The sequence below is a fragment of the Leopardus geoffroyi genome, chromosome D4 (genome assembly GCF_018350155.1).
Source record: "Leopardus geoffroyi isolate Oge1 chromosome D4, O.geoffroyi_Oge1_pat1.0, whole genome shotgun sequence".
NCBI classification, from domain to species: Eukaryota; Metazoa; Chordata; class Mammalia; order Carnivora; family Felidae; genus Leopardus; species Leopardus geoffroyi.
The window spans coordinates 8625760-8643646 of NC_059342.1; the positions used below are offsets into that span (position 1 = coordinate 8625760).

General features: G+C 41.8%; 1 protein-coding gene across 2 annotated transcripts in view; it reads left to right on the forward strand.

The window, feature by feature from the left end:
* PUM3 (pumilio RNA binding family member 3) overlaps nucleotides 1-17887 on the forward strand; it is a 44001-nt gene that overhangs the window by 10418 nt on the left and 15696 nt on the right. For both annotated transcript variants that reach the window (XM_045470449.1, XM_045470450.1), the window contains exons 6-13: nucleotides 1427-1520; nucleotides 1786-1852; nucleotides 3054-3228; nucleotides 4175-4278; nucleotides 5290-5368; nucleotides 7283-7381; nucleotides 8501-8554; nucleotides 12325-12405. In XM_045470449.1, the coding sequence (XP_045326405.1) occupies nucleotides 1427-1520; nucleotides 1786-1852; nucleotides 3054-3228; nucleotides 4175-4278; nucleotides 5290-5368; nucleotides 7283-7381; nucleotides 8501-8554; nucleotides 12325-12405 (753 nt within the window). The remainder of the gene's footprint in view (nucleotides 1-1426; nucleotides 1521-1785; nucleotides 1853-3053; nucleotides 3229-4174; nucleotides 4279-5289; nucleotides 5369-7282; nucleotides 7382-8500; nucleotides 8555-12324; nucleotides 12406-17887) is intronic.

Below are 17887 nucleotides of genomic sequence, written 5' to 3' on the forward strand. Positions count from 1 at the left end.
AAACCAGCTCGCTCTCAGTAAAGGCTGGGTGACCGTTCACAATAGGCGCGATACGGTTTTAAATGTATTTGGCCCCAAATTTCAAATACCTTTTATGATACTGAGTAAATAAAACCTTTCGTAGTGAGGGACCTTACTCCTGGGGAGTTAGTAAAATATCAGTGATCTTTTAAAAATTCATTTTCAAAAATTTTACTTAAATCAACGAGCCTGGCATGGATCTCGAACTCGCAAACCATGAGTTCATGACCTGAGCCGAAACCAAGAGTCAGACACTTAACTGAGCCCCAGGCACCCTGAAAAGTTGTTGTATTTCATATACCACCTCTGCCCCCCTCACAACTACTGGATAAATCAGATCCTCACCACAGGACTCGTGGATCAGTAACCATAAATAATCAATTATGCAAAATGATTCTTTACTGTGCCATGTTATTTGCTTATTTTAATGTTTACTTGAGAGAGAGAGAAAGAGTGTGAGCAGGGGAGGGGCAGAGAGAGAGGGAGACACTGAATCTGAAGCAGGCTCTAGGCTCTGAGCTATCAGCGCAGAGCCCGATGCGGGGCTCGAACCCAGGAATCGCAAGATCATGATCTGAGCTGAAGTCAGATGCTTAACCAACTGAGCCACCTGGGCGTCCCACCAGTCTACTTTATTTATTTATTTTTTCCAACGTTTGTTTATTTTTGGGACAGAGAGCGACAGAGCATGAACGCGGGAGGGGCAGAGAGAGAGGGAGACACAGAATCGGAAACAGGCTCCAGGCTCTGAGCCATCAGCCCAGAGCCTGACGCGGGGCTCGAACTCCCAGACCGCGAGATCGTGACCTGGCTGAAGTCGGACGCTTAACCGACTGCGCCACCCAGGCGCCCCCCCCACCAGTCTACTTTAATAGTGCTTTTTATTTGTTGCTCATTCTGGCTTTAAAATTTTTTAGTTCCAACAAGTCAAAAAATGACTTGCTACTTGTGTAGCAAGGCTTTTAGATCAGTCTTCTATCTATACCTTATGTTGCCAAGGCCAGACATTCTTAGATCACTTATGTAAACAAAAAAAATCAGAGAATAATAAAATTTTTGAATTGGAAAATTTCCTTTAGGCAACGTAACTTTCAGAGCCATGAGAAATAATAGTATGTATAACCATTAAAGAGGTTTGGTTTGATTTGCTTTGCTTTTAATTATAACGATAGGAATCTTGCAAGATGGTTAAATCTGTCCCAGTGTTGGACGGTAAGCGGCAGAACCAAGGAATGTCATTTTGTGCAATTAAAACGAGCATTTCTACTCCCGAGTAACCTAGGTTTGATTTTGTCCACGAAGACCCTCCCTTGTTCCTGGGAAGGAAAGTAGCAGCAAAACAGAAGCGCTGTGATAGAACTCTTCAGAGAGATCCGTCTAACAGCCCGAACTGTCTTCCCTGCAGATGGCATTTGCTCATGACTCCACTCGTGTGATCCAGTGTTACATTCAGTATGGTAACGAAGAACAGCGAAAACAGGCTTTTGAGGAGCTGCGAGGTAGGTCTCTTCTGTTGGAGATTAATCGTGATGCTTTACAATAAGTCACTTTTTCTCTTGAGATACCTGGGACTGCCTTGGAAAATCATCCTTGTTGAGGGAAAGCAATGTGTTCTCTGCAGGACCTCTTTTTGTTTCTATGGGTTCTTTGCGTGGGGCGAGTAAGAGAGTTGTTTGTTCCCAGGATTGTGTGTTTACACAGTTCTCTGGTACTGGAGGGCCGACGTGAGCTTGTCAGCTCATGATAATGTGTTTTGTTTTTCAGATGATTTTGTCCAATTGAGTAAAGCTAAGTATTCCAGAAATATTGTTAAGAAATTTCTCATGTACGGGTGAGTTTTGTTTATAACGTATATTGTCGTTAGTCTTTTAAAGGCGTGGACAACACTTGGGCACTTGGTCTGGGATCATAATCAGCAGCCCGGGGCAGATGCTTGTCGTGTTGCTGGGGAGTATGGTGTGAAAAACAATTATCCAAGTAATGTGAATGATGATACTGCCTTCTCCACTCTTATTTTGACGTCCTGGAAGAAGAGAAATTGAATGATTAGCTTAGAATTCATTACCCGTATTTAGAAGGTGCAGGGCTGGGAGGGGAAAGGGCGGAGGCCCGGCGGGGTCAGTAGGTTAGGGAACGTCTGGGTGGGAACACTTCCTAGAGTAGCTGGAATTGCGGCTTGCCCTGACTTCTCTGTTTGAGCACCACGTGCCCAGATGTGCTAACCATAGAAAAGTTCAGTTGACAGAATTTTCAAAAAATGTGTTTCTGCCTGTAATTATCAGCTGCTTGATCATGTTAGAATGTAACGTAAATACTTATAATGACGTCCTTTTTTTTTTTTTTTTTAAGTTTGTTTATTTTGAGAGAGACAGAGACAGCACAAGTGGGGAGGGGCAGAGAGAGGGAGAGAGAGAATCCCAAGCAGGCTCCATAGCATCAGCACGGAGCCCTGTGTGGGGCTTGAACCCATGAAGCTTCGAGATCATGACCTGAGCTAAAAATTAAGAGTCAGACACTTAACTGACTGAGCCACCCAGGCACCCTGAAGTCCTGTTTCAATTAGACAATCCTGTTTCCTGGCCTCTTGGTCTTTCACCTTCCCTTTCTCTCCGTCTCCCCTACTTTTTCACGCCAAACAGTTTAATACGGGCTCCTGGCACTAGGAACACAGTGCTGGCCACAGTTCTCTGGGCATTTAAGTCATTCACCTCTTACCTCGACCATGTTCTGTCTGTGACGTGACCAAAGAAGCTGAGTCACAGAATTCAAGTAACTTGCTCAGGATCTTTCAGCTGCTTGGCAAAGTCAGGTCTCAGCGGCCAGGAGCAAGTTGGCTCCTGAGCAGGCTGGGAGCTGGGGTGGGGGGGGGGGGGGGGGGAGGACAAGGCCAATGAGGGATGAGGCGGGTGGCTCTCCTGCCCCAGGTAGGCTGCCCTGCGTTCTAATGGGCCGGTTTCAGGAGAAGTTGGGTTTTGTGGCCGCCCCACTTCCTCCTCCTGTCGCTGATGTTCTCCCACCATCCCCGGCTTTAGGAGTAAGCCGCAGATTGCAGAGATCATGAGAAGTTTCAAAGGGCACGTGAGGAAGATGCTGCGGCACGCGGAGGCGTCCTCCATCGTGGAGTACGCGTACAATGACAGGGCCGTCTTGGAGCAGAGGAACATGCTGACGGAGGAGCTCTACGGGAACACGTTTCAGCTCTACAAGGTGACCTTCCAGAACATTCTCGCTGGCGCTTTTACTTTTTCCGTGTGCCGTTCCTGACCTTCCAGTGCCCTGGTCTCAGAATGTTCTATTTTTGCTTTGTCTGGTCCATTAAGAGATTCTCCTACCCTTCGTTCTCTTGGATTATTTTGTCTCTGGTGTGATGAGCAAATGATCAGACTTCCATTTCCCTTTCTTCCGGGGCATGATGCCTGAATCCCCTTTAAATTAGACTGCACTGTTCTTCTCTCCCGAGTTCCCTGCGTAATGCTTCAGGACATCCGTTTCTGCCGGACTGAGGTAGAGGTCTCTTCATAGTTAGCAGAGCTTTGTAACCACCCCCTAACCAGCTCGGGCTCACGTGTATCGGGCTCCCTGTAGCTGCCTTCTGTGTTTCTTCCTGTGTGTGGACTGTCCTTCTCTAGGTGGAATCCAGGGAGGAAAGGGAGTAGAGAGAACCAGCCTTGGGCACGGTACAGGATTGAATCCATTAGAGGCCAATAAGGGGACTAGGACGATGAAAGGGTCTATTTCAGACCTTGGGACCTAAATGCACCCCTCTCTCTCCAGAGATTGCTTCCCCCAGTCAGGTCCAGCTCCTAGCTCGTTTCTTTTGTAACTGTCACTCTGGGAATATCCATGGTGGCAAGAATTTGTGAGCTGACTATCTGATCTTACGATGAAGTACGTGCTAGGTAAGGTGCCTGTTGACTGGCTGAGTTGGACAGTTGTTTAAATACGTTGATGGGTGTATAGAGTTGGAACCAGAAAATCAGGTTACTCTGTGGGGGTATTTACAGCAGGGCGTTCGTTATGTGAATATGGGAAATCGGAAATTTATATTGAGTTTATTTAAAATAACTATAATTGATTTGTCTTTGCTGTGATGTTGAAGAAACTCGGTTAAATTTAAAGGAGTTTGATTTTTTTTTTTTTTCTCTCATTGCAGTCTACGGATCACCCAACTCTGGACAAAGTATTAGAGGTACAGCCCAAAAAGCTAGAGCTTATCATGGATGAAATGAAGCAGATTCTAACTCCAATGGCCCAGAAGTAAGAAAGCTGTTTTTGTCTTTTCTTAACAGATGGCATTCGAAGGAAGAAATTGTTCTATAACCCTTGCAGAGGAAAGGTAGATAGTTACCCAAAAAGATTCACTTATTTGAATTGGATCATAAAACTTAGATGCTCAGGCATATGGCCTCCCTGGAGTTTGTACCATAGTGGAGTGTTTAAGGGATATCCTTTGCGACCCAAACTGCCTGGTTGTGAATCCTGGTGCCCCCCTCAATTATTAGCTGTGACGTTGAATAACTTAACCTCTGTGTGCCTCAGTTTCCACATCTACAAGATTTGGGATAATAGTAGTACACGTTCCGAGGAGGATTATGAAGATTAAATGGGTTAATATTTCCAAAACACTCAGAAGCAGTGCTTTGCCCATAAAGGCCACATGTGTTTGCCAGCTGCGTAGATACTTCTTATCAGCTCCAGGTCTTTGGTGCCTTGACCGTGAGCCTCCACCGTACGTTTGAATTCAGCACGTGTCGCGCTAAGAAGCTTAGATCGATGCGGTGTTGTTGAGGTCACTGATACTGTTTCCTTCTATTCATGCTTTGATTGTGCTAGGATTATTTTATGAAACTAAGCGTTGTGAAGGGTGCTTGACAGAAAGAAAATAGCTATTAAAAAATAGATGCACATAGGGATTCCTAATCACAAGTCCATTGTTGGGTGAGAAAATGTAGATGTCCTTATTGAAGATGGGAGAAAGTTATTGGAATGATGATTTCCTCTAGAGATACTAGACATTTGTGCTCTGGTTTTGGTTGTAGTGGACGACACTAAAAGATTTTTATCATCTAAAAGTTTGTTGTTGTTGTTGTTGTTGTCGTTTTTAATTCTTAGTGTATTACTGAAAAGGTGCACTCTGTCTTGTGACAGACAACATTTTCTAAAACCATTTTACTTACTTTGAGTATTTTAGGACGACTGAGGTCATCTGTGTCCCTATTATCGTAGGGCCAGATCTGACATATTCTCTTGTCCTTGTCTGTCTTTCAGGGAAGCTGTGATTAAGCACTCATTGGTGCATAAAGTATTCTTGGACTTCTTTACCTACGCACCTGCCAAGCTAAGATCAGTAAGTTCTTGCCTTTAGTTTTCAAACCAAACATAGAGGAAGAGCCACCTTAAGATGTAAAACACTGCTTTAATGGACATTGTCTTTTGGAAATTTTAAAGAGTTGTTTCCTTATTTAGCGAAGATAAGGCACTGAACTCCCTTTGAACGAGTCTCCAATTCCCTTTAGATATTTGCCAGAAGACTGTGGAATCGACTGTAGTTTTATGAATTTTGTTGGGTTTTTATATTTTAATTATAAGCCAGATACTTACTTTAATTATAAGCCAGTCCTCCAGCTAACCACACTGAAAATTAACGGATAGATACTCAGCATTCAGGTAGTTTGAAATTCACCCGTGCTGATACAAAATTCACGTCGACGTGAAAAGGTTAGGGGAGGACACTCATGTAAAACTAAATGGACCATGAGAGACTGGACCTCATATGATAGAAGGTAAGGAACAGAGAGGGAAGGTAATTTGTACTGCCCTTCAGGTCAGCGAGGGGAATACAAATGAGAATTCATCATTTACTCCCCTGAACTTTGCTTGCCTCATCAAACCGTGACCACATTGCCCATTCGTCCTCATTTTATTAGTAAGGGGTAACTAAAATAATAACCCTGACTGCTTTTTAACAAATACACCAGATTAAACATTCATAGGAATTTTGACCCTCTCACAAGTTGGTATAGAGAAGAGAATTTTCCAAGAGTAAGCTGCTCACCTCAGCTTGTGGTTCAACGACTGTAGCAGGTGCTGCTTCACTTTTGGGGATTTCTCTCTTTTCTGCAGGGCACACTATCTCACAGTCCTGGATATTTTAAGGCGGGACAGTACTTTGAGATACGAGAATATGAGCGCTGGAATATAGTCAGTAGTGGAAAATCTTTCTCATTATTATTTATTTTTTAGTGTTGAATGTATTAATCACAGAACATCATTGGGAACTTGGTGTGAATGTACAGTAGTGGGACAAATCTTCCCTGGCCCTGGGGGCATTAACTCTCCAACTGGATAGCTTTGAATAGATTCATAAGTTTAGATATGTAAGCTGAGCGCTGTATTCCTGGGACCCATCCTGAGATAAGATTACAAAATCGTTACGGATGAAATCACGTATTTCTTATTGAAGAAAATAGTCTCTTTCCTGGTTGGAGACTTTGTATATGTTTTATTTATTTAATATAAATTTTTAAGTCGGGAACAGATTAACGTGGGGCCTAGCAGAACTGTTGGAACTCATTTACCTCTATGTGCTAGGCTTCCCAGATACAATTAAGAAATTAGGTACATTGACCATGCAGAAAGATTAAAAATACGCCAAATTACCTTGTAAGACATTAGTAATTGGGATTTTACTAAAGGGGTCATTGATAAATGAGGACCTAGTCTAACAGACTCCTTATTCTTAGGGAAATATCAGTTGAGTGTTTTTACGGTGAATTAAGAAAATGATTTCTAGAAGTAATCCAGTGACAGACTGAAAAAGAGAAACTTTTACAGCCCAAAGTAGTGTTTTGTTTTCTGCTCATTACACACACGACCGTTTTAGGGAATAATCTTGTATCTTTTTTATCTGGCTTTACTATTAAAAACTCCCTCCTTCTACAGCCACTTCGTAGCTTTATTTTTCTTGAAAAATCTTTTAGAATATACAACACACATACATACTTTTCTGAATAGATATTGGTAAAACTCCTCGGGTATTTTAATAGAAATCGCGTACCACCGGTATTCACTGCCCTCGATGGCGAAAAAGAGGTGTAGGAAAAGGTTGTGTTTTCTGCACGCGTCTCTATACGATTAAAAATGAAATTGTTCTCCACCTCTAGTCTCTGTGATTCTCTGTGTATAACTGGTTCTCAGTAGAAGATTTTAAAAAGGCAGGAGGAAAGGACAAAATAAAGCCGTGGTGGCGTTTGTTCCCCAGGAAATGATCGAAGCCATCCGCGAGGCGGTCATATACCTGGCACACACACACGATGGCGCCAGAGTGGCCATGCACTGCCTGTGGCACGGCACGCCCAAGGTGAGTGTGTCGCTCGTGGCTTGAACCGCCTTCCCCTCCACTTTCCTGCTCCTTTGGTCTTTGCCCTGAAGTGTATCAACATTATCTTTGCAAAGTTGAGCCTCAGGGCCTCCCAGGAATTGGATTTTCTTAGAGCCTAGTGTTTCTCTGTTGGAGTTTTCATTAAAGTACAAAAAGCTTGAGTTGTCTTTATTTGGGAAGGGACCTGTCAAGCAAATAGAAACAATATATATATATCAGGCTTACCCGTATAGAAGTTTTGGTACCTGTCAGGTTCTTTGATTCCTCATTCAGTGATCTTAGTGGGGGAGGGAGAGGCGGGAGGAGATGATGAACACGCGAGATGATGCTCTCGTGGGTGTTCAGTACTTTGAGGGATGAGGTAAAGATCCGTGTTAGTTGCAGGAGTTTAACACGAAATGATCCACATCTCCTTGATCAGTATAATTTTGTCTTGTAAAAGTGTTGTGCTTTGCCCACTTTTTAAATGAATACCACTTGAGTTTCTGGTGAACCAATAAGTATTGAATACCGTCTGTATGCTGCACCCTTACGCATTTCCAGTCAGTTCGCACGCTGAAAGAGATCTCTCCGTTCTCCCTGTAAAAGAAGGTATTTCCACTGGGTTTGCCTCACAGCTAATAACTTTAGGGTTCCATACTTAGGTCACGATGGATTGTCACGTACGGGTCTAATAGGATTGGAATAGCTCTGGAAGGACTTAAAGTATATTGCCGTTTTTTTGGTTCTGGCCACGTACCTGTTTTTTTTTAATTTTTTTTTTTTTTCAACGTTTATTTATTTTTGGGACAGAAAGAGACAGAGTATGAACGGGAGAGGGGCAGAGAGAGAGGGAGACACAGAATCGGAAACAGGCTCCAGGCTCTGAGCCATCAGCCCAGACCCTGACGCGGGGCTCGAACTCACGGACCGCGAGATCGTGACCTGGCTGAAGTCGGACGCTTAACCGACTGCGCCACCCAGGCGCCCCATACCTGTTTTCACTCATGAGAAAAGTGTGCCAGACTGGTGGAAATTTAGCATTCTAGACATTTTTGGCCATGTAGTTTTTAATCCATAACTACAAGTTGTAAGACAAATTAACTTTTCTCTTTTAAGGACAGGAAAGTGATTGTGAAAACAATGAAGACTTACGTTGAAAAGGTGGCTAATGTAAGTATAAGAAAAGTACAATTTCTGTTATTTTTTTTGTTTGCTTTTTGTCTTTTTGTTATTTTTAATGAAATGAAATCACATCTATTGTAGAAAATTTGAAAACTTCAGAAAATTGCCAACAAGAAAATTATTCATTATTTTAGTACAATCTCTTTCTGTACATCTGCCTTTTTATGGCATTAAGTTTATACTAAATGAGATTTCTCCTTTTTGCATTTAATTTCATACTGTGACAACTTTCCATTTTTATTAGATATTTTTGAAGACCTGATATTTAACTTCTTTAATGAATCTGTCCATTTATGTTATTAAACGCGGAAATTACTGTCTAGAATAAATTTGTAAAGTCAGCAGAGAAAATTCCAGTTGTTAAGTTTTGTAGTTCTTTGGAACCCTTTGGAGATGCTGTAAAAACTCTCCTCATGAAATCATAGAGGGTATGAAAAGTTTTTTCCAGAGAGATTAATCGCCTCGAACGATAGTATTTCCATGTATTTAAATACTTACTAGTTTTCCATAGTATTTCTAGAATATACATAGTAGCAAACATATGTTAAAGCTTCTGATTTACTGGGGAACTAAAATTGGCCACAACAACTGTATCCTATGAAAAATGCAAAGAGAACTCCTAGCAGCTGGTGGCCACTTTGGACACCGATAAATTGGCACTCTATGCCTATGGACGTTTGCAGCTGGAGACCGGGGAGGGAATATAAGGTCATGTAAGGCAGCTAACTTTTCTGTAACAAAATGAAAGAAAAGATTCTCTAGTGAGTTGTTTCCAACATATGAGATTTTACTCTTTGTTTTTCATCGTGAAGTAAATCTTCTAACATTTTAATTTGAATATTTTAAATTAGAAATGAGTAAAAACCGAATGTTAGTAGAAAATTCTGAAAGGTATTAATAGTAAAAGACATTTCTTTCTTTCTTTCCTTCTTTCTTTCTTTCTTTCTTTCTTTCTTTCTTTCTTTCCTTCTTTCTTTCTTTCTTTCTTTCTTTCTCTCTTTTTGAGAGAGAGAGTGAGGGGAGGGAGGGACAGAGAGAGAATCCTAAGCAGGCTCTGTCCTGTCCGTGTAGAACCCGATGCAGGGCTCGAACCCACAGACCATGAGTTCATGACCTGAGCTGAAATCTAGAGTCTAATGCTTAACCGACTGAGCCACCCAGGTAGCCCCAAAAGTAAAACACATTCTTAAATAATAAAATTAGATTTGTTTTCATTTTACAGTTGTATAAACAGTTTTGGGGTTTTTGTTTTTGTTTTGTTTTGGAGAACCTGATCCCAGCAAGGCATTATGATGGTAACAAGAAATGGACAGCACAGTGCCTTTTTTATCCCACGGAGTTGCTTCTAAAGAGAGGAGATAAACTAGTAACTGCCCATGGATTTAATTTGTGGTTATTTAGACATGTTTAATTTTCCACGTATTGGGGATTCTTGACATACTCTCTTATTTCAGTCCTTTTACACGTATAAAGACTTACCATCTTGTGGCCTGGCCTGTGGTCTGTCACAGGATCTTGAGGAGAGTTTGTTTTGTGGAATCGGTGAGTGTGGTATTCCATAAATGTCAGATCAGGTGGTTGACAGCGTTCTTCATCTCAGCAGTGTTTTTACTGATCTGTTTCTCCTTGGCTGCTTCCATCAGGTGCTGAGAAAAGTGTATTAAAAATCTCCAGCTGTAATTGTAGAGGTGTCTTTTTGTCACTGACGTTCTGTTCCAGTTTCTTTTGTATTCACCCAGAGATACTGTGTATGTGGGCGTGCTTCTGTGTGTGGGACTTAAAAAATCAGAGACTGGTGGTTGTGTGCTGTGTACACATTGTTATGCTTTGTTTGCTTCTCTTAATTCACCTCAGGGTCCTTTTATTTCTAAACACACACACACACACACACACACACACACACACACACACACACACACTTTGTACCTCCCTCGTTCTTTTTAATGACCGGATAGTGTTTCATTATAGGACTTCCGTAACTCAGTTAACCAGGCCCTACTGTAGGATACTTGGGTAGTTTCTAGTTTTTTGTTATTTCTAGTAGTGCTAAAAGAACATGCCCTTTGTGCCTTTGCGGAAGATAAATGCCTAGAGATAGAATTGCTAGATCTGAAAGTATGTGCATTTAAAGTTTTTATGAATGTTGTCACTTGGCTTTTCAAAGAAGTCGAATGACTACATTCTCATCAGTGACCAGCACGCCTGTTTTTCTCAAACCTTTGTGAAGTTAGTATATTAGCAAGAGTTTTCACTTTTGCCTATATGATAGGTGGAAAATGGTATTTCGTTGTTTTAATTATTGTCCTTAATTAACGAGGATTATTTCCTATGCTTAAAGCCAACTGTCCCATGTTTTCTGTGAACTATGTTCTTTGCCCGTTTTTAGTAGTGTTGGTCTTTATGGTAATGATGTTAGACTTTGTCAGTTTTCTCCAGTTTTTTCTTTTTTAATGTTTAGTTATTTTGAGAAAGAGTGTGTGTGTGAGCAAGGGAGAGGGGTAGAAAGAGAGGGAGAGAGGATCTTAATCAGGCTTCACGCTCAGCATGGAGCCCTATATGGGGCTCGATCTCATGGCTGTGAGATCGTGACCCTGAGCTAAAATTAAGAGTCAGAAGCTTAACCCACTGGGTCACCCAGGTGTCCCTCTCTGGTTAGTTTCTAACCGAAACATTATTACCTGCCATGTTCTTTATACGTGGCTCTGAATGAGTATTTTCAGAAGTCACATACCCTCTCCAAGTAAAAATGATTGATATCATTACCTAGGATACAAAAAGAATATGCCACAAGCTGTGAAAACGCTTTTTTTCATAAAGTAGAAGTTCTTAAACTTTGGAACAGTGTCAGCATCGCAGAAGTAATTCTCTTATTTCAAGAGGTGACCTTTAAGTCACCACGGACATGTTTTGATCTTGTGTTGCTATATTAAAAGCGGTTCTTTTTACCTAATTCTCATATTCATTATATAAATATATTTTTTTAGTTTATTTTTTTAGTGTTTCTATTCTAATTAAACAGGATTATTTTAAAGAAATTAGACAATAGGGGCGCCGCCGTGGCTCAGTGGGTTGAGCATCGGACTCCGGCTCAGGTCATGATCTCGCAGTTTGTGAGTTCGAGCCCTGCGTCGGGCTCTGTGCTGACAGTTCGGAGCCTGGATCCTGCTTTGGATTCTGTGTCTCCCTCTCCTCATGCTCTGTCTCTCTGTCTCAAAAATAAATAAACGTTAAAAAAAAAAGAAAAATTAGACAATATACAAAAGAAAATGAAACTATTACAGTGTCCTTCCTTCCAGGATTTTCTATGTACACATGTGTATTTTGTATCTTATATGTGATTATATCTGAGTTTATATACTTTCTTTTTCATGACTGAAATTATATATACATAGTTCTACATTCTTGGGGTTTTTTCCCACTTCCACTTGAACTTTTTGAGTTTAATTTCAAGTAGTAATTTATTAACAGGATACTTATTTTTGAGAGGTGTTACATCCTGGTTAAAAAACAAGTGAGTCTCGCCTGTTTGATACTGAAGAATGTGCTTTTGCTTTTCTTTGTTTCTTGTAATCAACCTAGAATATCATTAACTAGGTCCTGATAAGAGAGGAAGTTCCTTTGAATGGCTTTTATCTGTCTTGTTTCTATCACTTTAGATAGTCGTTGGGTTGATAATCTTTATAAAGTGACTCCACGGGTATACTAAAGGGGAGAGGCTGTACATGTTTCTAACCTTTCCTGGCTTCCCTTTCTTACAGGGCCAGTACTCCCATTTGGTCTTATTGGCGGCATTTGATTGTATTGATGATACTAAGCTTGTGAAGCAGATAATCATATCAGTAAGTAATTAATTCTGATGGTCTTGGATAGAACTTAAATTTGTGGCTGTGTCAGTTTGACTTCATACCTGTAAGTGTAAAGACCTGGAAGTGTGCTTTCTGCCAGTATTTTGTTAGTTTTATTTATTAATTTGTTTGTTTAGTATTTCATTTGTTTTTGTTTTTCTGATTTTAATAAGATATAGTTGACATATAACATTATGTAAATTTAAGGAATACATTGTGTTGATTTGAGATACTCATTTATTGCAAAATGATTACCACCAAGTTTTTATTTATTTTTTTAGTTGACTCAGTTAAGTCTGTTTTGGACACTTGCTTCTTTCCTGTATAAAACAACAATATTGTAACTTGATATTAATAATATTATTTTAAATTTGCAAAAGACTGGTTAAATTAGGATAACATGGCTGTCAGACCACAGGACATGCTAAATGAAAAATTAGCAACGCAGTGCTCGGGTTTGCTCAGAAATTCATTGCCATAGTAATTCTGCAGTTAGTCAGGAACCCACAGGGAGCGGATGCCCATGACCTTTCTCTCCTTCCTTTGGAGAAATGACCTGTGCACAATTACCCAACTTATCAGTGCCCCTTCCTGGATGGAGCTGATAAAACTCCCTCAATTGCAATACTCCTTAGAGCTTCCGTGAAAGCTTTGTCGGAGTCCTATTAAAAATTCTCAGAAAATTCCTTTTCATTTCAGCAGCTCCTTGTAGCCTGGTCCAGCAAGCATGAAGTGGTAATAAAGAAATGCAGTTCATTTAACCCTAAGTTTTCCTTCAGGAAAACTAAGTCGTCCTTTTGGCATTCTGCGATGCCTGCCTCTTTTTCTGACTTCTGACTATGTGATCCTTTCTTCCCTTCCCTTCCTTTCTTTCTAGTGCATAAACGGTGTGGGGTACATGACAGAGGTCACGGGGGATGAGCAGTTGCAACATTGGTAGCAGTGACCAAAATTAGAAGCCTCTTAAAACAGTATGATCTGTATCGACTTGGATTACACGAACCTTTGTTTCATAAGTACAGGTGGGGCCCTTCGGCCAATGTTAGTGACAAAAGCAGCTTCTCCCTTGTGGACGTTCAGAAAGAGACTTTACCTGTTGGCATGCGGTGGTGCTGTGGCCTCTCTGTGCAGCCGGTCTGGACCGGTAGAGCTGGTGTAGTAGAAAAAAGGGACCAGCTGGTCCAGGGTTAGATGCCAGCTGTCGGTCCCAGTGTGTGTGAATTTCTCATGCCCTTGCTGTCATGTTGCGACTTTCCCCTTGACTGTTTTAAGATTGCGATGACTTTCTTTGGGGTAGGATTGTGGGAAGAAACAAGTTGGCAAGACTTTCGTGTCACAAACTGAGTATTTTGGCATGTTCCTTGTGACTTTATTACCCTTTTGACTCCAATCAATAATGATTGTTTTTCATTCCGGTGACAGAGATGTGAGGCCATAAATTGGCAAAATGAATAAAGTTGTTTCACGAAAATGGAAACAGGCTGGGCTATTGAAAGTTCGCTTTTGTTTTAATATTTTCACAACAACTGCAATTTGCATAAGTGTTCCAAATGGATTTCAAGAGAGGCCAGACTCCCTTCAGGATTTGCCTCCGTCGTCTGCTAGATTAATTTTTGCCCAAGCATTCATCCCACTTAGAAGTTGCTTGTGAAACAGTGTTGATTCCTTGTGCTTACCGGTTCGATTCCCATAACTACTTAAGCTACATTCCTGATGACTTGCTCATACTTGGGGCAGCTTTCCCTGAGAGTGGCCTCTGTGCTGAACTCTTGCTTCTAACTGACGAAACTGTGTATCCTTACGCTCTGTTATAGCTAGCGACGGAACTCGGGAGTGCCCATACCACCACGAAACCTGGTGTGGCGTTCAGTGCTTTTCACAAATACCCAAGAAAGCGTAGCGTGGCCACTAAGCATTCTTCTGTTCAGGGGTAACCAGACTTCCTGAAACGTCAGGTTGAAACCACAGCCCGGTCATCTGAGCCTTCCTCTTTCTCCACCGGCTTTACTTTCCAAAACAAACATGCTTCTAAAATTGATCCGTTTTTACCCTGGACTCGTGGGTGTGGTGCGGCTGCTCTGACGGCACGTTCCCCTGCAAAGGACGTAGGCAAACTGGCCAGTTGCTGTTTGGAAGTGAAGAAGTACTGATGCATACTTTAAAATATAGTATCTTCTAAATGTACACAAAGGTACAAAGGATGACGCAGCAGACACCCAGCCTCCCAGCATCTGACCAGAAGTAAAACCTGACAGGCACACTGAAGTTCGAGCCTTTTGTGGACCTGTCCTGACTGTGTATCCCACCCTCCCCCACACCCACTGGGATGAATTCTCTGTTGTTTGGGAGCCTTGCCCTTTCACTGTATGTAAATGTATATGGTACTGTTTTGCATGTTTACAGATTCTCCATTAACGATGCCTTGTTTGTTTTTTTCTGCACCTTGCTTTTTTCTTTTGGCGTTGCCTTTGTGCGATTCAGGAGGGGTCGGCAAGTTTTTCGTAAAGGGCCAGATTGTAATTATTTTCGGATTTGTGAGCCATTTTATGGTCTCTGGTCCCTAGTCTTGGTTTTTTTGTGTGTTTTTTTTTGTTTTGTTTTGTTTTGTCTTTGTCTTTAACGACCCTTCAAAATATGAAAACCACTCTTATGTCCTTGGATATGTGAAAGCAAGCTGCAGGTTGGATTTGACCCACGGGCCATGGCTTGCCCGCCCTGTTCCACATCCCTGATTTTCAGTGCCAAATAGTATTGTACTATGAGTAGAATAATTTTCCCAGTTTTCTGTTGGAGACTTAGATCGTTTATAATTTTTTTTTTTTTTTTTTTTTTTTTTAATTTTTTTTTTCAAGGTTTATTTATTTTTGGGACAGAGAGAGACAGAGCATGAACGGGGGAGGGGCAGAGAGAGAGGGAGACACAGAATCGGAAACAGGCTCCAGGCTCTGAGCCATCAGCCCAGAGCCCGACGCGGGGCTCGAACTCCCGGAACGCGAGATCGTGACCTGGCTGAAGTCGGACGCTCAACCGACTGCGCCACCCAGGCGCCCCAGTCGTTTATAATTTTAAAAATACTTCAGTTCTCTTTAGATTTTGCTATCCCACGTGATTTTATGAGCATTCGTGTAGGTCTCCGAGTTTTTCTAAGGCGTTTACGTAGCAGAATGGATGGGTTGCCAGATACCCTGCACAGATGTTTACGAAGAGTCACGTGTGGTATTTGCCACCCAGACACCACAAAACCTGTTGCATTATGCAGTGCTTTTAAAAATAGCCAAGACAGCTTAGTGTTACTAAGCATTCTGTTCACAGTAACTGGCTTTCCTGAAATGTCAGGTGGAAGTCACAGCCTACGCTCTCCTTTTTGATGACCAAGCCCCAGTTCAGTCTCTAGACAGCGCTCTCTGCTCTCCCAGCCGGACCTGCTCTCCACATCCTTGCAGTTTGTCCTTGCTCTCCATTCATTCATCGGTTAATCATGACGTGACCCGGGGCTCACAGAGTCAGACGCTTTCACAGACCAGGGGGGCACATGAGGAGCCCGGCCGGGTGTGGGGGGGTGGGCTATGGGAGGTAGCTGCCAGCTTCTAGGAACTTGAGCTCCATAGGGATAGAGGCTCCTGGTTTCGTGTTCTTTTTTTTTTTTCTTCTATTTAATTGCGGTGCAATACACATAATATCAAACTTATCATCTTAACCTTTCCCTGTGTTTTTGCATAGTTTTTTTTTATTGAAGTAAAGTTGGCATACAATATTATATTAGTTTCAGGTGTATAGCATAATGATTCCACAGTTATTTACATTCCTCAGTGCTCCTCATGGTGATGCGTCCCCATTGGTCCCCAACAAGGTCATGACAATATTGTTGACTCTGTACCCTATGCTGTACTTTACAGCCCTGTGACGTACTCATTATAAAACACAAAATAAACATCAGAAATATACTCAAATACAAAGAACAAACTGAGTGACCTTTACACTTCTCCTGCAAGTCACTTCACTCGTGTAAACCTTGGGCTTCTTATTAGTGAAATGGAAGGAGCCCTAGTACCTCTGTCAAAGTGCTGTGAAGAGTATTTAAGATGAAGGGTGTTCGCTCACAGCACTGGCTCTGGTTCCTGGTAAGCTCTTAACAAGTGTTAGCTTCTGTTGGTGATCACAGGAAGCACCATACACTTTTGCGCAGATAATGAGGGGAGCTTGGGATCTTAAAAAGAGAACCATGGCTCTTGCGTGAAATCTGGAGCTGGCATTGCCAATGTCTGGGTCACAGATTTGGTAGCGTTGTGATCTCCTCAATGACCAACTTCATCTTTGGCTCGGTTCCTTGCATTAAATTACTAACCTCACTGTAATCAGTAGTTACTTAAGAGATCAGAACATCTAAGTATATATTATCTCACGGAGAATTCCTTTCCATGGAGTCAGAGCCCTGCCACTGTCCTCGGGCAGGTCACTTGCCCCGTTTATGGGTTCCTCATCTGAAAACCTCAAGTGTTGGACTGAATTCTTTCTGTGGCCCCAGCCACTTCTGCAGAAATCCCTGCTGCTCAAACACGTATGGCTTTGAATATCTATTAGGGCTTGTTGCAAGAAATAGGAATGTTGGGGGGGGTGGGGAACGATTTTTTTCTGTTGCAGATTCTCTCTTAAGAATACAGGAATTTTGGGGCGCCTGGGTGGCGCAGTCGGTTAAGCGTCCGACTTCATCCAGGTCACGATCTCGCGGTCCGGGAGTTCGAGCCCCGCGTCGGGCTCTGGGCTGATGGCTCAGAGCCTGGAGCCTGTTTCCGATTCTGTGTCTCCCTCTCTCTCTGCCCCTCCCCCATTCATGCTCTGTCTCTCTCTGTCCCAAAAAGAAATAAACGTTGAAAAAAAAAAAAATTAAAAAAAAAAAAAGAATACAGGAATTTTCTCACAGTGACTTTCCTGTCTGAAAACATCAGGGCATTTATACAGGAGCTTAGTTGGGGTGGGGATGACATTGCCTTTGTTACTTAAATTCAGACAACTAGAAAAGGAGATTATTGTTCTTGGTTAGTTGATTGGAAATGTCATAGAGTGTAATTATTTGTAACTGCTCCGTGGAGTCTTTCTGCATTTATTTCCTTCCCCGCCCATTTTTGTTTTCAATGCAATCCTTAAACAGCCTTCATTTGCCATGAATAAGCAGCTAACTTTAAAAGCCTTTATTCACTTGTGCGATTTAACAGAGTTCCTTTATCTGTCTTCACATACATCTCAGTGGGGAAATTCTAATAAAAATGTTCTTCATCGATGCTGATGCTGCATTTAAAGCAGCTGCAAATTGACTGTATCTGCTCAGTGACCCCAGCAAGCGGTGTCCCTAGTAATAGTGGCCTAAGAACTATTGGTCATGGTGAATGAAGAGAACTCCGTTAAATATTTTTTTTAAGTCCTTGAGCTCGGTCACTTATATAAATGGATTTGTTCAGTAATGCTAGTCACAGTGCAG